The 21,546-nt window shown below is 39.8% G+C and overlaps 1 protein-coding gene across 1 annotated transcript in view; it reads left to right on the forward strand.

Moving 5' to 3' along the window:
* The window catches only part of EPB41L2 (erythrocyte membrane protein band 4.1 like 2), a 66,993-nt gene that overhangs the window by 9,153 nt on the left and 36,294 nt on the right, over positions 1 to 21,546 (forward strand). The window contains exons 2-8 of the mRNA XM_065928967.1: positions 1,652 to 1,763; positions 3,272 to 3,424; positions 3,909 to 4,006; positions 8,369 to 8,541; positions 13,592 to 13,764; positions 18,489 to 18,551; positions 20,463 to 20,609. Of these exons, the coding sequence (XP_065785039.1) occupies positions 1,652 to 1,763; positions 3,272 to 3,424; positions 3,909 to 4,006; positions 8,369 to 8,541; positions 13,592 to 13,764; positions 18,489 to 18,551; positions 20,463 to 20,609 (919 nt within the window). The remainder of the gene's footprint in view (positions 1 to 1,651; positions 1,764 to 3,271; positions 3,425 to 3,908; positions 4,007 to 8,368; positions 8,542 to 13,591; positions 13,765 to 18,488; positions 18,552 to 20,462; positions 20,610 to 21,546) is intronic.

Genomic DNA, 21,546 nt, shown 5'->3' on the forward strand with positions numbered 1-21,546 from the left:
AGCTGGCTTGTTGCCCCCAGCCACATAGTGTAGAGTGGCCCCATCTGTGTGATGTTTGCTGACGCATCCTGCTAGGAGGCGAAATGGATCAGTGTCTTGTAGCTCATTTCTCTGTATGATGGGGACAGGCGGAGTCAGCATACACACAGAACTAAGGGAGAGAGGAAAGAGCAGATTTGGAATCCTAAAGGCCCCCAGAACCCATATTGCCTCTAAACCCTGTTATTCTTGCCACACGTGAATCTTCCATCTGCTGCTTTTGTTGATCATTAGTGAGAAACCAGTTTTTAGATGGTAATCCTGGAAGGTTTTGGGATTCTTGATTTTGAAGTTATGGAGAAGGGGATGTCAGAGGATGAGATGGCTGGATGGCATCACCAACTTGATGGACATGAGTTTGAGCACGCACTGGGAGTTGGTGATGGACAGGGAAGCCTGGCGTGCTGCAGTCCATGGGGTCGCAAAGAGTCAGTCAGACGTGACTGAGCAACTGAACTGAACTGATGTTAGAAAAGTTAAAAAGTTGCTGGTTTTGTTATAATTTCAGTTCTTACTGTGTGGTTAGGAGTAGATCACTTTAAAAAAGTCAGAGTAACATGCATTTATTCAATATATCGTCTGATGGACTTGTTAGATAATACCTGATGAGCAAGATGTTTGTAGCTCATTGAAAAAAAATCTGTAGCAATTTATTTATTTATTTATTTATTTTTTAAAATTTTATTTTATTAGTTGGAGGCCAATTACTTCACAACATTTCAGTGGGTTTTGTCATACATTGACACGAATCAGCCATAGAGTTACACGTATTCCCCATCCCGATCCCCCCTCCCACCTCCCTCTCCACCTGACGCCTCTGGGTCCTCCCAGTGCACCAGGCCCGAGCACTCGTCTCATGCAATTTAAAAACACTTTTCATGTAGTTTAAAGTTTTGTGTGTTTATACATTTTTCATTGCCTTGAGAGCATGTTTACAAGTTTTTAATTACTATTTTTTTGTCAAAAGAGTTTTTAATGGCACACTTCTGTCAGGACAAGGTGAGGATGTTGAATGAAAGGGCTCTTGACAAAGACAGAGGGAAACCAAAGAGCAGAATGATGCCTGTGAGCTGTTAACAGCTTCTTTCCTCACCTTCTGGCTGTGGATTGGTGAGGCAGAGAGTAGGGGAGAGATCCGTGTGGAGAGGGCTTGAGAGGAGCTGCGATTGTCAAGGACAGAGCCACCCTGATGCCACTACACAGGGAGGGAGTCTGGGCGTTAAAACCCCTGGCCTTTCTGGCTTCTCCTCTCTGATCACATCTGAGAACTTCCCATCGGCTGAAGCCGTTGGATGTCAGTGGGTGTGGGATCCTGTTGACATCCCGCGTGGGGCGGCTTCCTGAGGCAGTGAGCACGGCGGATGGAAGGAAGGAAGCAAAGCGCTCCCTTTTTATTAGTTTATTTTATTGACTTTGTTGCTGAGTGGCAGAAGTCAACCATGGAGAGCTAGGGCTTTCTTCCCTTTAGCTTCTTTATCTGTAATTTCTATTCATACAGATACTGATCATTCTAAAACAATATGTGGAACAGTCGAAAATCAACTGATTAACTTGGATCCAGATCGTGTTTATTTTTAAGTCAGATAAAGTAGCTTCAATGTCCGGTTGAAAGATTACCTCACACGAGTGATGGCTTTGTTGAATGTTTCAAACGAAGGTTGCCTCCCTCCTCGTGCAGAGAACATGCTGTCTTGGGCATCTTCCGGCCGCTCCCTGTGGCCTTGGTTAGTGATGTTTTGAGCAAATGCATCTTTTGTGGCCTGTGCCATGTTGCTTGGGTACCTGTGACTGGTTCAGTCCAGCTTTCACTCTGTTCCTAGAGAGGACTGTGACCATCAGGATATCAGTGCATAAAAGCACCTGATAGATGAGGTTTTTAAACCTGCTCAGATTGTCTAATGTGATATTATTTATGCATATGAATTATTCACATATTACAGCGGTGAATACAGTTGGCATCAGTTACCTCGCACTGTGGACTTCCCCTGTGACTTGGACGGTAAACAATCTGCTTGCAACGTGATTCAGTCCCTAGGTCGGGAAGATCCCCTGAAGGAGGGAATGGCTACCCACTCCAGTATTCTTACCTGGAGAATTCCATGGATAGGGGAGCCTGGCAGGCTACAATCCATGGGGTCACAAAGAGTCAGACATGACTGAACGACTCACATACACACACACCTAGTACTTCTGTTTTTAAAAAACAGATAAAAATTGCATTTAATTGTTCTCAGTAACAAGACAGTTGAAATGTTAGACATTTATTGACTTGAACCTAGACTGTATGGGGTTTGTTTTAGCATATTTTGTGAGAATTTTTCTATGTTATTAATGATTTCTGAATATGTAAATATCTCTGAATAATTTTTCATATCTTGAGTGAGATCTAGTTCTTCTCTTAAAGATCCTTGAGTATTATATATATTAGATCTTCCAATACTACTTGAAATGTGAGGAGACAATTTTTTTTTTTTTACTTTTGTCTGTAAATTTATTTGATTTCTAAAAATGTCTTTCAGGCTGATGATTATTCTAGATGGTTATCTTTTTCAAATTAAAACACTGAGGAAAGAAAACAGTATTAATAAGTTTAAGAATAGTCTACCATCCTTTGAAATATGCTAGCTGAAAGAATGTTGTAATGAAAACTAGATGTCAGCACTTAAGAGTTATTGGAAAACTGCTTGAAAGAATTCAAAGATTTCAACACTGTCAGCCTAGAATAGAAACTGTCTGTGAGAGGTTGGTGTTTTGCAGAATATAGGCGTTATTTAACAGCCATTAGCTGGCATAGTCCATCTGAGGTAAATTTGCCCACAGTAAAATGGCTGACTGACCTTAGGGCAGGCTGTCACACTGTCCTCAGGAGCTGAAACAGCCTCTCATGAAACAAGTTTTCTCTCCCTCGCTTCAGGATGTCTAAATCGAGGTCTGTTTCCTCCCTTTTGGGCTTTGCGGCCAAGCTCGAGAACATATGAGTGAGGCCCTGTGAAGAACACTGCGTCCTGTAGCCATGTTGCCATACCTAACGTCTGGCCCGTCCAGTGGAGTATCTAGGTTGAGGATGTGTCAGGTCTCCCACTGCTTCTGTTAACACGTGTACTGTTGCTGAAATGGAAATACAGGCCCGTTAAACTGGCATTCTTGACCATGGTTTGAGGGAGATTGTTGGTTTTCCAGCCTGTATAACTTTCACAGCTTTAATCATGGTCAAATGGCTTTCTCTTGGCAGGACTCGGAAGGCGTGGACATCAAGCTGGGTGTATGTGCTAATGGACTCCTCATCTACAAAGACAGGCTGAGAATCAATCGTTTCGCTTGGCCGAAAATCCTGAAAATCTCCTATAAGCGCAGTAACTTCTACATTAAAGTTAGGCCAGCAGAGGTAAGCAGTCACGTAGCCCTGGGCATATCTAATTGGGCTTTGTCAGTGTTGTCCTTTATGGCCATGAGCTAGCAGAATTCTTTTCCACTGAGTTTTAAGAAAATGAACTATTATTCCTCTGTGGTTAAAAAAATAAAAGTCACATCAGGGTTTTGATGATAAACTTGCATATATATTCCTGTTGGTAAGAAAACAAGTATCAGCCACAGTTTCACAGAGGAGAGAAAGTATTATGCTTCTGCCACACCAGGGAAGTTTGTTTTTCTTTTGAATCAGCTGAGTGGTCGAGATACCTGGATGGGGAGGTGGTGAGATGAATTTTAGTGGACATTAAAGGATAGCTGGTTTATGTCAGTGGTTGATATTTGCCTTTTTTTCAAGGGGAACAATTCGTTTTTAGTGAGATATCAGAGCGCATGATTTTCAGGAACTTCTATTCTGCTCTTAAGGAGACATGCTGATTTGTCTTTTGGATTTATTCTAGCTGGAACAGTTCGAGAGTACCATTGGCTTTAAGCTGCCAAACCATCGGGCAGCAAAAAGGCTATGGAAGGTGTGTGTGGAACATCATACTTTCTACAGGTAATTTGAGAAAACAGCCTGGGATTCATGTGAGCAGCCCTGGGTACCCTTGAGATCCGAGGCGGCGGCAGCGGATAGAGTGGCAGACACAGCCACACCTGTGCGGTTCTGCGGGCTCCCCATTCGTGCGTCTGTCTCTGTTACCTGGCCGTGCTCCTCTCGGCTTGGAACTGGTCTTCCGCCATGGTCCAAAGTCCAGCTGCCCTTCCTTCTGCCCGCCTGCCTTGGCCCTTCTTCCGCTGTCACTCACCGGGTGTCACTTAACTGCTCTTACCACTCCCTCTGCTTTCACTTCTTTCCCAGCGAGACCAGCTCTGGACCCTGCCCCTTGGCTAGTCTGTCAGGAGTGTTCTAACCCCCTTAGCCCCGGTCATTGTTGCACATAAGCGTCTAGTCTCCTGGCTCTGGATTAATCCTGTGTCCTGATCTCATCGTTTCTATACCTGCGCTTGCCACACAATACCTTCAATAGCATAACTATTCTCATAGACATGCTTGCACAGTTCTGTGCATTGATGCTGTTGCAGAGCAATCATTCCCTACATTGGCTGGATCCTCAGGGCCACCATCACAAATGTGCATGGTCTTCTTCAGCCCCCTGCCCCACTGCTCAGATGCCCTCCATCATGGGGCACGCTGATAGTAGACACTGTGGGTCATGAGTGTTCTTGGTTTCATGCATCTTCTCTTTTTGTGTATAACTAAGCATCATTTCTCTCTCTTTCACTCGTCTTGTCTCAATGAAGAGGAGTCGTTCCTCTGCCGTGATCCCAGGCCTCATGTAGGATTGCATTCCGTAAATCATGCCCTTCAGTGGGTGCCTTTGACATCTTTTTTGGACAATATATATGTGTGTGTCTTGTTCCCTTAAAAACGAAAGAAGCAAGCAAAAAAACCCCAGAAGATCTCCTCAGACTGATCAGCCTCCTGTGGCTTTCGTCCTGTCTTCTGTCATACTTTTATTCATGGGCATGATTTTTAGCTTCACTTTTCTTAGCAAAGTGCTCTGTGCTGGTCTTTTCTACCTTGCCTCAGCTTCCTATCTCTGCAGTCTAGACAGCTGTGTACTAGACCCTTCATCTTTGAAGTTTCTGCTCTGTACTCTTAAGGTCTAATGCTGTCCCTCCACATCCTAGATGTGTGACGAGGGTAAGTTACTCAACCTTTGTGAATCTCCATTTCATCATTCATGTGATGGTAGTAACAACAGTCCCTACATCATAGGGTTGCTTTGAAAAGTGAATGGTATAGCCCACATGAAGCAAACTTAGAACCATTTCTGATATGTAATAATGTTTGTCACTCTTATCATTATTCTTAGTTTGGTAGCATAGTGTGCAGTTTGTCTACTTCCAAGACTGCTCTAATACACTCATTTCAGAGGAGTCACATTACCACTAACTTAAGTCACCAAAAAATTCTTTTGGAGAAAACTCATAAATGCTTGTGTTCAACCCTTTTTGTCTTGTTTTGTTTTGTTTTGATGTCTGTTTCTGTTTAATTGTAGCTTAATTGCTTAAAGATTTCTTTGATCAGGAAATTAATCTGTAAGCTAATACTTGGCGTATGTGGTCATCACTGTCAGTTGGGCAAGAAAGCCCTTTTATCTCAATGTGACGTAAAATAAAAATCCTCTGGCTCATGGCTTTCCCCCTTTTGCATTATGACTTATATCTTGCATTTCTTAGATTTAAAGTATTTTTCTTGTATTTCTTGGATTTGTATTTTTTGCAAACTGGACATAAGAGGAAATGCTCAAATGGAGCTGCTGGTTCTGGGAAGGTGTGGCCTGTGGTTGAGTTAGAGTCAGCAGAGGAGAGCCTGCAGAGGCTGCCAGATGGTCCAATCTCACCCTCCTCTTTGCCTCTAGTCTGTTTTTCTCCTTTTAAAATAATTCTATTTTATAGTGGCAGAATCACTTAACACATTTTAAGTATTATCACTGACTGGTACAGTGGGGCATCCCTCATAACCCAACTGGTAAAGAATTCGCCTGCAATGCAGGAGACCCAGATTCGATTCCTGGGTTGGGAAGATCCACTGGAGAAGGGATAGGCTACCCACTCCAGTATTTTGGCCTGGAGAATTCCATGAACTGTGTAGTTCATGGGGTTGCAAAGAGTCGGACATGACTGAGCAAATGTTACCCTATTTAGTTGAAAGTTTTTTCCTAGTGATTAACAGCTCTCAATTGCCCCCTCTCCCACCCCCTGGGAACCACCGTTCAAGTCTTTGAGTCTCTGAATTTGACTATTTTGGATACCCCATATAGGCAGAATTATGTAGTACTTGTCTTCTGTGTCTGGCTTGTTTCACTTAGCATAATTTTCTCAAGGTCTACCCTTATTGCAGAATTTCCTTCTTTCTTTAAGGATGAATAGTGTTCCATTTTATGTGTATCCTGTATTTCCTTTATCCATTTATTTATCAATGGATGGTTACATTGTTTCCACATCTTAATTATTGTGACCATTGCTGTATTGAACATGGGAATGCTCTTACCTCTTTGAGATCCTGATTTCAGTTCTTTTAGAAAAATACCCATGTGTGGAATTGATGAGTCATGTGATATTTCTATTTTTAATTTTTTGAGGAGCCTCCCAACTGTCTTACACACCTTCTGTACCATTTTGTACATTCTACCAACAGTATGCAGGGGTACCAGCTTTTCCACATTCTCTCCAGCATTGGTTGTCTTTAGTTTTAAAGATTTTGTGGAGCAGGGTGTATTTCTTTTTGGGTCATCAATGCATATTTCTCTTTTGAGATACTTTTTACAAATGTCTGGTTTTTTGTAGGTACTGGTCTCTCAGTACCTACAGAGCATACTTCATGAATAGATGATGAAAATGAATGCAAATTTGTCAACTTGTTTTTCAAGGAGAATGAGCATTTGTTAATTACTGCACCGATGAGCTTGTCAATGACCCTTTTCTCTATACATAATTGCTTTCTTACATAACATTCTTTGACCATAGTTAGGTGGATTGCCAGGTAGGGAAACCTACCATAATCAGTCGATCAGAAAACAGCACATGGTAAATTACCGCCTTTCTCAGCTTGCCCCTGGTCCTCATGGTTGTTTTAGGCTTTCAGTGCCTCAGTTTCTTCCATGTAGAGAAAGAGAATACAGAGCACAGATAAGAGTTCATGTCCTGTCTAAATGTCTTAACATTCTGGCTTTCTAATTTAAGAATAGAGGGCTTTTTCCAAAGTATAGTTTGAGGCACCAGTGTTTTCAGGTTTTGCTTTCTCAGCAGCAGCTTCTGTATCTCCTTTGAAGGTCTGCATAAAATGGATGTTCTCAAGAAACACTTCTGCCACCCCCCATGACAAGACTCAAACCAGATGTGTATCAGTTCTTTTTTCATCAATTTCATTCTAACACATTGTATTTTTGGGTTAATATGATTGAGAATTCTGAATCAATGGGAAGCCACCACTTGAATTACTATATGTGGCTTTACCCTAGACTTGAATCTCTCTTCATTGCTTGTTAAGCACAAAATTTCTAAAAATTGAGCAGAAATGCCTGACATACTTGATATATGGTAAAGAACCCTGTAAGAAATCACGCTTCTCTGGAGAACGATAAGAAAAATTTTGGTGGAGTTCTCTATATTCTGAGACTGTCAACTGAAGTCATCTTATTTAATACATTCTCTGAGAGCTCTGGGATTATCTGTTTTGTTAAAATGCTTTGCTAGCTTTTGATCAGGCAGTGAAAGCAAGATCATTTCAGTTGTATACCAGACAAGATTGGCTCATTTACTAAAAATGTGTTTTCACATAAGTCTGGAAGTGGTTGACATCAGTAAGGTTTTACGTCATTCATTATGGACCCGGGGTTTAAGCAGCAGAATCGCTGCCAATAAAGGGTGTTAGTCATTTCTGCAGATCTGCCGTGTGCTTTACGGGAGAGCATCACTTGATGGAACAGATTCTTGAATTAGATGTTCTTTCCCAGAGAAATAGACATAAATATTAAGAATTGCTAATGGTAATGGATTGCTGCTTGGCACTTAAGGCTAGGAGCAAGAATTCAGGCATATGTGTTTATATAAATGATTTAAGTTACTACAAATAAATAACCTTTGGTACACAAAGAACAGCTGCGTTTTTGCTCAGGTTGAGGAAAACATATTACTCATGAATACATGAATGAGGATTTATTCATCTTATCATGATCATAAAGCTCTGTATATAGGAGGATTTATAAACAGTGTTCACTTTTATTAGTTTAAGCAGCATTTTTTGGACCAAATAATCATACTTAATGAAGTGAGATATTAAATATATAGTTTTGAAGTTAAAAAAAAATCCATGAAGTCTTAATTTTGTTCCCCTTCCCCACCTTCATAGGCTTGTGTCTCCAGAGCAGCCACCAAAGGCCAAGTTCTTGACCTTAGGGTCCAAATTCCGCTACAGCGGCCGTACGCAGGCACAGACCCGCCAGGCCAGCAGCCTCATTGACCGGCCAGCGCCACACTTCGAACGCACTTCTAGTAAACGGGTCTCCAGGAGTCTAGATGGAGGTAAATGCATATATTGTATTAGGATTCTGAATTCTAGTCCCCTTTTTCTAATCCATTGGGATTAAAAAATATTGAACTAGTTATTAACAAGGCCCCTAGAAATACCTAGAGGGATAGCCTCTAGATATTTTTTTTCCCCTGAGTAAACAAAATACTATTACTTACACTTACATGAAAATAATTTTATAGTGTTTTGAAGTTGTCGTTCTGAACCTAAATTTTCTTGGCACTGTCAAAACACACAGATGTTAGAGTTTTTGATGAGATGTTGGACAGACTTCTTAGTTGTGATGTATTTTGTGATTTAATTTCTTGAACTTACTAATTAATGGCAAACTTGGGTTTTTGGTGTGGTAGCATATATAGACCCTTTATTCAAAGGAATGCAAAACATTCATTGCATCATCAGAGTTTTAGGTTTAAAAACTCTTATAAAGCTTAACAGACATTCTAGCATATAGAAAACCATTCACAGCTTCAAGGATTAGTTTAAGTGTTCTGACAACAAGAAAGGAAATATTATGTGTTCATCTGTTCTTACACCCCAGGAGAGACATGTACAAATTCATATAAATTTTTTCTATTCGAATTCTAATTTGTAGTTTTTAAATAAATTACACATGGAAATAAATTGATGTTGCTTCCCTTCATTTTACATATATATATATCTTATTACCCCAATTTTGGGTTAATAGCAGGTTTTCTATAAAAAAGCTGAGGTGTTTTTTTTTTTTAAGATATTAAAAAAATTTTTTTCCTTTCTACCTACTAGCAAGTAACTGGTGTTTGATGCTTTTCTACCAAAAGTAGTTTCCCAACATTTTTTGGTTGCTTAATCTCAAAACATATATGCAAAATATCCTTTAATGTTGAACTGGGTAAGTTCTATTTTACTGCTGTTTATCAGCAAAATCCTATTTTTGATTGTTACTAATATTGCTGATAATCATTCTGAAATACAAACTTGAATGGCTTATGTTTCATATAATTAGCTAAAGCAGGCTGGATATGTTAATAGATGAAAAAAATCTTCTCTCATTAGTGAAGGATTGACATTCATTGGCTTAGATCTATTTTTCCTGGAATCAACATAGGAAACAGATCTGGGCAGACACACAGATAATTTGGCGGGCATTTTGGTACATATAGTTACTGAATCTTCTGGAGAATCTTTCATGTAATTTATGAGGCCACAGGAAAAATGTGCATTGGGATCATAAATTGTGGTTTGAATAAACGTCCACATCCCCAAATGTAGTGATTTACATTTAATGAATTATTGGTGTATGATAGTTGTCAGAGTATCTTTCAGCTCATCAACAACTGAGCACTTTTTTCCAAGTAAATCCGAAGAATGTGCCCGCTTGTGTAAATATTTCACAAGCCTTGCCCCTTGCCACAGAGAATTTATACAAGTGCTGAATAAATGCGATCAGTGTTGTTTCATGCCTTGAGAGAAATCATTCCTCTTTCTGTCACACTGTCTGTTTCAGCCTTTGTTTTTAAACTATGAGGTTTTTATAGCTCATATGTGGTGAGTGTTTAGAGCTGGAAAAGAGCAGTAAAGCAGGGCCTTTCCTTGGAGGTGCATGAACTGGGCTCAAGGAAGCCCGCCGTCTTGTACGGGCAGTGAGTGCAGCGGGTGATAGTGGGTCTGTGTCTGAAAACAAGGATTTTCACAAGTAAAAGCAACAAACATGCCACAGTAATCCATTATTTTTCCTTTTGTGTTTAGGACACTGTAATTCATCAGATGGGCAAGTCATCAAAAGGATTATTGTGTTATTGTGAAAAATAGGAGGCTTTTCATGCCAATACATGACCGGGAACTATTTGGTTAGGGCTTATGTTCTTTTTTTTTTCCCTTCAGAGCAAAGCTAGGCTGTAACCTGGTACTAAGCTTTATTTTCCTCACCACACCATCAATATACTTCTTTTTGTTGTTATTTATATGTATTGTAGTTTGTTTTTTCTATTTTTTTTTTGTTTTTGTTTTTTCTATTTTTAAACAGACTATTTAGATATATAAATATTCTTCAGTTTAAGGCTTGACAAATGAAAATAAATTTACTAGTAATTACATTGACTTTTACTCTCTGTGTGATATCTAAAGATCAAATATCAAATAAAAATCAACCTAGATAGCTATTTTAGAACAGTGAAATTCCAGGATTGTACAATAAAACCTGAAATGAGACAAATCAGTCATTGAGAGTGCTAACACCCAGGATGCATGTGAGAACAGGGAACTCATGATTTCCTGAACATGGAAAGTGTAATGAAGGACCTTATAGACTGGGTAAGGTCTGTCTGAGGAAGCACCATTTGGGTTGAGACTTGAAGGATGAGAAAGAGTAGAATAGGAGATAAAGATTCCAGGTAGCAGCAGTAGTAGTGGCAAGTCTGAAGGTCGTAAGTTTGGGGACAGCTTGATACATTCCAGAACAGAAAGAAGGCAAATGTAGTCAGAGCTGGTTAGTGATGGGGAGAGGTAGGCTGGGAACAGACCACACAGGACCTTGCAGGCTATGGTGGGGGATGTGGTTTTGTTCCAGGGAACCACTGAAGACTGTATGTGTTCATATGTACACATGTGTACACATTTGTGCCCGCACGTAAGTGTACAGGTCAATTCAGTCGCTCAGTTGTATCCAACTCTTTGCGACCCCACGGACTGCAGCACCCCAGGCTTCCCTGTCCATCACCAACTCCCAGAGCTTATTCAAACTCATGTCCATTGAGTCGGTGATGCCATCCAACCATCTCATCCTCTGTCATCCCCTTCTCCTCCTGCCCTCAATCTTTCCCAGCATCAGGGTCTTTTCCAATGAGTCAGTTCTTCCCATCAGGTACCCAAAGTAGTGGAGCTTCAGCATCAGTCCTTCCAATGAATACTCAGTACTGATTTCCTGTAGGATTGACTGGTTGGCTCTCTTTGCAGTCCAAAGGACTCTCAAGAGTCGTCTCCAACACCACAGTTCAAAAGCATCAATTCTTCGGTGCTCAGGTTTCTTTATGGTCCAACTCTCACATCCATACATGACTACTGGAAAAAGCATAGCTTTGACTAGACGGACCTTTGTCAGCAAAGTAGCGTCTCTGCTTTTTAATGGTGTCTGGGTTGGTCATAGCTTTTCTTTCAAGGAGCAGGCATTTTTGAATTTCATGGCTGCAGTCCCCATCTGCAGTGATTTTGGAGCCCAAGGAAATAGAAGTTTCTCACTGTTTCCACTGTTTTCCCATCTATTTGACTTGCCATGAAGTGTACAGTGCTGTCTTTAAAAAAAAAAAACAGCACTTGCTTAATGCCGTGTCCAGAACAATTGGCGAGGACGAGGGAGGAAGCTCAGGCCGACTGGTTAGGCACGGTCCTGGTGAGTCATGCTGGTTTTGTCTCAGATGGTACAATTAGCCACTTGGCACTGAAGGTTCAGCTTCTTGGGTTTATAATCTCAGGGTTCTAAAAGGTTCAAGACCTGACAAAACTTAATAGCAGCAAACTAAAATCAGTAGCTGTTTAATAAAAGTATGCAGTGTCAACATCTTGCCAACTTCATTATATAACTTTAAATTTGATATTCATTAAAATTTGATATCATTACATTTAAAACCATTTCTAGGTCAGAGTTTCTCATTTTGCAGTAAGCTTCTGAGTATGCATAATGAGTGCTTAGGGACCATAATCTTAGGTTAAAGAGTTACTCAAGCCATATACTTTTCAAGGAAAAATTATTAAAATCTTTTTAAAAGTTCAAAAAAACTCTAGAAAATAATTAATGTATGATGTGAATTTGTTTTAATGTTTAATTGGATTTGGTGCAGGCTTTCCAAAGTATGAGTGTTCAAAAGCCACGAAACTCTTAAAAGGTACCTGGATGGTAAAATAGAGATGGAAGGTATTTGCCATGCTTGGAAGTACATACAAGGACTCTGTTGGACGTGCTGGTTGTTGAGGGGTAAAGGGAAAGACTTCCAGGTTTCTGACTTCAGTAATTTGGTGAAAGGTGAGACTAGAAAAGAAGGAAGCTTGGGCAGGGCGTGTGAGGGGTGTGGATTAAGGCTTCTTGTAACACATGAGTTAGGGGTCTAGATGTTGCCCAAGTTCAGTATGGTGGGTCACACACCGTCCCTGCCCTTCAAGAGCTTGCAGCCTAAAGGCCTGTCTTTATTGTGTTCCCCTGGGAGCCTGGAACCAGAGCCAACCATACTGTGTCAGGAAGATGCTTTCTATGCAGGTGAAATGACTGCAGTGGTTGTCCCACTCTTTGGGGGAGAAACTAAAGATAGAGGCTTTTGCCAGTTGCTGCTCACTTGGCCTTGTTGAGACCTGAGGCCATCTTGGGTTGCTCTGCCGTATGACAGAAATGTCAATACAGTACATGTTCCTCCCCTCTGTATGATACATGAAGGGACCCAAAAGGCCAGATTTGCTAAGGCAGAAGGTTTCTATGTATTAGGCTTGCTGACGCTCAAGTCGAGGCATTCAGGAGGGAGGTTAAAAAAATAAAAACCAGTAAACATAAACAGGGAAGTTAATTCTCTAAAATCTACCTTTCCTGCCTTGCCATAATTTTGTCTAGTGTTCTAATTAAAGCTTCCTTTATGGAGGAATTACTAAAAGTTATTAAAGCAAGCCATTTTTATAACTAGGTAATTATTTTGCAGTAGATAGATTCAGAAATAAGTGCAGGCAAGATTAAAGAAACCCCAGAGAACTGAAGTACTGCTCACGGTGTAATTCTGAGGTTACTTCCCCGACTCTGGTGTTTCATCTGGTCTTAGAGCTCCTCCTACTGGCCAATTCCATGATCAGTATCTCTCCTTCAAAAATCTGTGACTCGAGAGCTTGGTGTAATTTAATGGGTTACAATTCAGAGTATTTTTTAAAGTATAAACATGAGTTTATTTGGTTTGTTATTTTCACGATCAAAAGAATCTTCCGGTTTCTATTAATTGTCTATAAGCTGGCTAATTTTCTGGAAAGGGAGGTTTTCATAACATTTTCTCGTTTAAACATCCTAACGCGATCCCTGTGATCACTCGTCACTAGCTCCGATTGATGCTGTGGACCAAAGTCTTATGAAGGATTTTCCTGGCCCTGCTGGGGAGGTTTCCGCACAAGGCCCTGGAGTTGTGAGCACTGCCTTGGTACAAGATGGTGATGGCAGAAGGGACCTGAGAAGCCCAGCTAAAGCCCCGCATGTGCCGCTCATTGAAGGAAAGGTATGGTGAATTAGTGGAATGTGCAGTTTTAAATGTGTGCTGAGATCAGAGGCTGTCTATTGCATTTGTTTCAAAATTCAGGTATCATCTAAAATCAGTCATTGTATTTTCTGTTGGTAAAAGTTCCCACCTTTCATATGTGTGTAGACTCTTGCTGTTTTGGACTGAGTCTCTAACCTTTTTCTGGTTGTTATTCAAAGCAAAATATTTCAACGTAAATTACTTTAATCCAAGTAAGTAATTTATTGACCTTTTGTCCATCTTTATAATCATCCTATTTAATTAAGTCCCCCAGTTATAAAAACTATAATTTGAAATTCGTATTTGGTTTGTTTCAAGTAAATTTTAAAATATAGCCTATGTCTTGATAATTATGATATTGACTTGAACATTTTGAAATGAAGAAAGGTGGTCTTTATAAAATATATGGTTTTTCATTAATAATCTGTCACTGAAGAAGAAATTCTTAAGAGAAAAGTGATTGTTTTGTGAATACCGTGTGAGAACATGGTGTATGGCTTTCGGTCTTATTTGGTGTGCATGCCATAATGAATGGAGAAGTAACCTATATTGTGTTTTCAGACTTGTTTGGGTTATTTTATATTACCATGGGCAAGTGTAAGTATAGTCACTTAGAAGTTGATCTGAAGTGGCTTTGAGTCCTTCAGATCTCTTTTCCATATCCCACAGAGAAACTTTTGAATAGGTAACATTGGAAGTAAACATGAAAAAGAAATAAAATCTTCCTGTGGATTTATAATATTTCCAGAAATTTAACTTTGAAAATTTATCATGTTTTCAAAATTCTAACTTGGAAAATTTTAAAGATGTGTAACATGAATTTATAAAGAGCCTGCTAGAAGAGGTAACTGCCAGTGTCTCAGGAATTCCTGCAGTGGTGGCTCCCAACCCCGGCAGAGAGAAGGGCTCAGGTACCATGGGGGCCCTGCCCTATGCTGCAGGGACACGTGCTGCAGGCAGAGAGAGCCATTAAATCCTTTTCATTGCTTTGTTAAAAAATCTTTATCCTATTCTACAAAGGATTTGGTTAAAAATTAAGAATAGCAGCACATCAAACAATATCCATCAATAACTGAATAGGTGTCAGGAGAGTTTATGATTATGCTACCAATTCATTAGAAAAGACCCTGATGCTGGGAAAGATGGAAGGCAGGAGACGGGGGTGACAGAGGATGAGATGATTGGATGGCATCACCGACTCAATGGACATGAGCTTCAGCAAACGTCAAGAGATAGTGAAGGGCAGGAAAGCCTTGCGTGCTGCAGTCTGGGGTCTCAATGAGTCAGACACAACCAGGAACACGCCACCAGTGTACCAGTAGAGTGGCTACTTCCATCAGAAACAGGAGAGCTCGGCGTCACGGCAAGTCTCTACTCCATCCTGCATAGTTAATATGATACAAAAGAAAAGTTCTCTTAAATTCCCAGGGAAATTCTGCCTGTTTTTGGCAAATGACTCAGTGTGCCTTTTCGTGATACTTTCAATGTTTGTCAGCAACCAGGTTTAAAAGTAAGAATGCCATCTGAGTTTCATAGGATCCGTTTGCAACCAGTCAGGAAATGCTAATTGAATCAGGCTCTACCTGTTAAGTTGTATGTGATGAAAGTAGTCCAGTTTTCCTCTTTTAAAAATGGATCATTTAATTTTCTAATAATACTGTTAATACAGCCGTTACTTCTGAGTAAGTTTTCACTAACTTTCTTCTTTTCTCCTCTTTCATTCTTTCACCTTTGGTTCTCCTTTGATCGTATCCGCTGTGTAACTTCACATTCAGCCATGGGTTTGCTTTCGAGAACAGCCTATTTCCTTGTGCCCACGTTCACCGCTCATCCGCTGTGCTTCATCTCTTTCCCCAAACCTGTTGCCAGTCCCTGAAATGGACTTCCTTTCTGACATTTCAGAGGAAGACCCCTTTGGGGAGGCCGATCGTATCACTCTGGACAGCTTAGAGCGCCTTTGCACAGGCGAGGCGTCGGAGCAGGGGCCCTGTGGTCCTGGCTTGGGTCCTCTTGAAGCCCCTCCTGAGCCTGCCCGCCCCCCTGCCCCCGAGCAGGCTCTGAAAGAGGCCGACCACACGGATTCCGAGCCTGGGTCCTTCTTCCGTTTCTGCAGATGCCTTCTGCCTCGCCTCCCCTCGCTGCTCGATGAGGACGGGCCCCTGGCCTCCCCCAGCCTCCCCAAGGTCTGGGTCTCCTTCCTCCCCGCGGACGCCCGGCCCTACGTGCCCGTCGCCTCCGCCTCCTTCTTCCCCTCGCTCATCCTCATCTTCGGGCTCCTTCTCTCCGCTTCTCAGTCGGTGCCCTTTGCTCTCACCCTCTCCCTCCCTCTGGCGCTCTCCCTCTGCTATCTGGAGGCCTGTGAGTGGAGTGACAAGGCAGAGGAAGAGGAAGCACTTTCGGGCTGTCCTCCATCAGCTTCAGACCTGTGCGGGCAACGACGCTCCACTTCCCCTTGAGCCTTCCTGATGCAGAGTGTAAACATGCGCATAAATCTCAGCATGGGTTGCCCTCAAAACTGTGTGATCTGCACACCTTCACACACACACACACGTAGTTTTAGTGCATGAGAAATAACTGTGATTAAGCATTTCCCCTCACTGATACTCACTGACTAGGTCCACACATTCTACGTTGAGTGCAGAGTTACTGGTTTTTAAAATAAATAATCTGAACCATACTAGGCCACAAAAGAAGGAGGGGGGACCTCCATAGTAGTCTCCCTTAATTAGTCCCCCTTGTTAAGGGGGACCTCCTTAGTAGTCTGTTTTGGGTCTGTCCATTTTGCACATAAATGTTAATGCTGTTCCTTTAGGATGGAAACTTTATTTTGGTATTGAACTTTGAATACAGTGGACATAACTGATCGCTATGTATTAATAGAATTCCTTAGTGTTACTATTTTGCTATTAGAAAGCCAAGCTTGTTCTTCACTAAGGAGAATGCACCTGTGACCGTTACTCCTGATGGGTGTGTAGGTCTAATCTCAGAAACTCTGTCTCCCTATTATTGTAGCATTTGGGACCCAGATGAAGTTCATGTAGTTTCTTTTCTTTTCTTTCTTTCTTTATTTTAACTCAAAATCATATCTGTGAGTCCCTGTCAGGTATTTTTAAGGAAGATACTCTTCTGTCTTTAACAAATACGTATGAAAAATAAACCACAGCATTTTGAAAATTTAGACTCTGTAGCCTTAAGGTTGGGTCAGACCTCTTAGTGTCCTTTTATTTAAAATTAAGTATCTGGTTTGAGGATTTCTGCCCCATAAAAGGCTACTTCTACAGTACTAAGCCGTGCTCACATGTGCAGTAGTTTCTTTTTTTTTATTGTTTTGCTAAATGTGGTCTGGGGACCTAGTGTCCCATATCCTGTAGGTACTATTCATACATAGAGTAAACCACAAAATTTAGAGCAAATCTAAGGAAAAATGTGAAGATAATTAAGCACAGGGGGAGAATTCATGATTCCTAAATGTTACCCAAGGAATGCCAAATATTGACATTTTAGAGAAGTGTTGACCAAGGAATTAGAAGATAATTCTTAACAGATTGTTGAGTGGTTGTATTCTGTTTTTCCCTTGATCAAAAGATACTCTGAGTTCCCTGTTTACCTCTCAGAAATGCTTGAATGGTTAAAAAAAAAAAAGTACAGTAAAGAAAAAAATAATGTATATGATCCTGCTGTAAATGAACACGTGAAGGTTACACTATTTTCCTTTGACATCTGAATCAGTATTTTTCTTTTATGCTATTCCGTTCCATGAGTCAGTAAGTCATCAGTGTTTCTATTAGTTTTAAATACACAGATTTATTCTTTGGATCGTTAGATAACTGAGAATTGTCCCAACTATGAATAAATATGCTTGTTTAAAAAATCTTATGAAAGAAAAGTGACTATAAAACTCAGGAATAGTTTTTACTGTCCACCATTTTACGTAAAAGTAGCAAAATAAACCAGTTCCTCCCCAAGGAAAGAAATCTATGTAGGGTGAACATTTGTCCCTGATTGAAAGTGAAAACTAAAATTTGCATCATTACACTTTGCCCTTACAGCCAGTTGACTTAAATATTTCAGGTTAGAACAGACTGAATTATGCCATTTTTACACTCTCATATTTTCATTCCTGAGTCAAAACATACTAAAAAGCAACACATTATCTGGTGACTGAGAAAGAGGGAAGCTTCCCTTCTCTATTCCACCTTTGCAAAGGACCATTTCCATCATTTGTACAACATTGTAGGTGAAGAAAGACCAAAGTGGCTTAACATTCTGCATCTTCTGAGGGCCAGACAATAAAGGTTGGTAATGCTGGTTCACCATTTAAGTTCAAATACAGCTTCTTTGCACTGGTGATAGCGTTTCCAATAATACTCCCCTTCTCTCTGGCTGCTTGCTGGGTGACTTCAGGTGAAGATGGAAGAGGACGAAGCACAGCTGGAGGAGGTGGATATTATTCCCCAAAGTTAAATACCTGGTGGTTGCTGCCTGCCATTATGATTGCACGGCGGGGGGGGTTGGGGGTGCACATTTAGGATTTATTTGTGACTTTTGCTCATTGTGGTTTTAGGTTCTTAAGATTTTTATTTCTCTTTTATTTTAATGTCTTAGACTGTCCAACTCTGAGTCATTTCTGGTGCTTGCTGATTGATACACTTATGTTTGTTTGCCTTCCCCCCTCCCTCCCTATGTGTGATTTAATTTCACAGAAAAATTCCTTGAGAGTAGAAGGAGATAATATTTATGTCAGACATAGCAATTTAATGTTGGAGGTTTGTATAATTTAAGAAAACAGCTCTGTCCGAATGGCTGCCCAGGCTGCTGTGGACGGGGGGTCACGCACAGGCTGGCTGGCTGGCAGCTTTCAAGCACAGTGCACGAAATGCATGGGGGAAATTCAACGTGGGAGTGCATGTTAGCATTCTGACTTTGTTCTGTTAAAGTGGCTTAGGTAGGAATATGTCTATGAGAAGTTCTCAAAGTGACAACTGGGAAAGAAGAAAAGATTCTGTGTAATCAAATGAATACAGTTTTTATTCATTAATCTTTAAGTTCTGCAAGTAAACCTATTTTCTCTGAATGGACATGATCCCATCCTTAATATATATTAACTGCAAAAAATATTTGTCAATCTGGCTTAATTCATTTGGCCCTAGATCTGTGTCCATGATTTTTTTTTTTTGGTGAAGTGAAGAAGTACCAAAATCCATGCAATTAGGAATGTGGTCCACTTAAAATCTTCCTTTTGAGAAGATGCTAATTAATGGGATTGTTTTGATTAAAAAGAGAGAGGCAGTGAAATAAAGTGAGAAAGAAAAGAGGAAAAAGAAGCCTAGCTGCCCAATTAGAAAGGTAAAATGTATTCCCCATGTCACACGAGAATGGTTTTTTGTTTCTTTTCCCCCTTCTTTTAGGATAGGATATAGCAATGTATTCAGTGGAAAACTCTGGTCCTCAGTAATTTGACTAATCCGTTGGGTTGCTTTGGCCAGCTTTAATAACTGTTGGAAATGTATTTTTGCATAACTTACTAAAATGCTCTAAAGAATAATACATAACAGTGCTTTGAACAAATGCAAGAAATGTGCCTGATCTCAAGCCACAGTCATTTTTCCATGCCATGCAAAGATTTTTAGATTTTCCTGAGTTTTTGCAAATGGCAGTAGGAGCTCCTAGATGAGCTATCCGTACTATGCTTGTGCATGCATATGGAATATTTCTTTACTCAGATGCATGACCTATTTCTCAGGGAATAGTGGAATTGAAAGCTGTAATCCACAGGTGGCCCCATGATTTTTGAAATGTAAGAAAGCACTTAAAAAGTTCAGTTAAAACTTTTTTGAATACTACCTTTTATTCCTACAAATACCATTTATCAGGACCAATCTAAAAAAAAAAAAATCCCACAAGTAACATTTGTCAGGGCCTATTTCAATGAAAATTGACCTGGTATTTTTTCTCACATCCTTTTTTAAGGACCATTTGATATGTGGATGCCTGGCTCCCACATTTATGCTTGGCAAGAACGTGAAACCAAGATGACGTTCATTTATTTTAGAGAAAGACCAAACAGAAGCAGCTTCTGGCAGCTGTTATGTTTATTCCATAAGGATTAAAAACCATTGCTGGAATTTCCTGAAAAAAGTCAACCGTTGTTTCCCCACCACCATTCCCCCCCTTTTTTTGTATGATCCTGGATCAGATTTCCTATCAGGCCCAATATGCTCTGAGTCCACCTTTCTCTAATTTTATTTTTTTCATTTTATTCACAGAATGCAACTCTAGTAGTAGCCCAAATCTGAAAAGTGAATTTGCAGGAACAAAGTACCTTTCAAATTTAACTATGAGAAAGAAGGTTTATTGGCCGTGTTGAGTTCCATGGCCTCCTCCTTATGATTTCTTAAACAACTCTGAACAAAGAAATCAGAACCCTTTAAGCCATGAATCATAAAAAAATTACACATTGGCTTTAATTTTCAAATTTGGACAAACTCATATTTGTAGGTGGTGATATGGCTTTTGAGACTTGGCATTTTTCTTGCTTTATTATGTTTTTTTAATCATAAGTTTGCTTTGTCTTATTTTTGGTTTCATTTTTTATTTTTATCCTATTGGGTTTTTTTTTTTTTTTTTCTTTTTCCCCCTTTTGGATTTTTCCCTTTTATTACGTTACACATTGCTAGGACCTGGATAAGGCCCAGGAGGAAATACTGAAACACCAGGCTAGCATTAGTGAACTCAAGCGCAATTTTATGGAATCCACACCTGAACCACGCCCTAATGAATGGGAAAAACGACGTATCACACCTCTGTCCCTACAGACACAAGGGGTATGTGACTAGCTATTTGTTGGCTGTATGTCTCACTCCAGCTGTTCATAAAACTTAGGTTGTTAATCTGTTATGTTGATTCTTATGAGAAGTTAGAAAATATTCCCATTTTTTAAATGTAACTGCTAACAATTTTTTTTAAACACTAAATATTTATTAACAGCGTGTAATACTTATTGACATAGTTCTTGGGTAAATTGTATGAGTTTCAAAACACTTCAAATACTTTGAGAATAATTTCACTATTTTACTCGAGTAAATTGGTAGTAATGAGTTGTTACATCAAGTGACTTAAAAACCAATGTATATTGTATTTAATAAGTTTTTAAATTATTGATGTCTAAAGTAAGAGCTTGTTTAATAATTAAAGAATTAGTAATTAAAGGGATGTAGTAATATAGACCATATTTAGAATGGTTTAAGGTTATTACTGTAAGGATAAAGAGTTAAATTTAGCTTTGAAGACTGCTGGGCTCTGTTGAAAACTGGCAAAATGTTAATTATATAACTTAAAGTGAAACTTCTTAGTAATGAAATCCAGATTAATGTTTTAAAATTTTTTTCACCCGTCTTTCCAAACTCATCCTTTTTCTTTCCACGGTTTATTTCTCTCCACCACCAACATAAGCATTGCCTTTAAAATATATTCTTAAAATATTTCTTCATTTGTGTCTGCATCTGTTCTTCTCTGATGCTCCAAATTCTCTCCTGTCAACCAAGAACTTCATTAGCTCATTTATTTTGCTTGAGGAAATAATGGTCATCCTATGTTTAACATACAGTTTTAAAAGTGTGTTCAGAAAAAAAAAAAACTGTATTCAGGTATTACCCTACAGTTTCTTTTTCCTTTTTGTTTCACCCCTTTCTTCTCCTTAAATTCATCATCTAGTCTGACTTGAATGTTGCCAGATTGTAGGCATTTGAATTAGCTATTTTC

Source organism: Muntiacus reevesi, chromosome 3 (genome assembly GCF_963930625.1).
Source record: "Muntiacus reevesi chromosome 3, mMunRee1.1, whole genome shotgun sequence".
Classification (NCBI taxonomy): domain Eukaryota; kingdom Metazoa; phylum Chordata; class Mammalia; order Artiodactyla; family Cervidae; genus Muntiacus; species Muntiacus reevesi.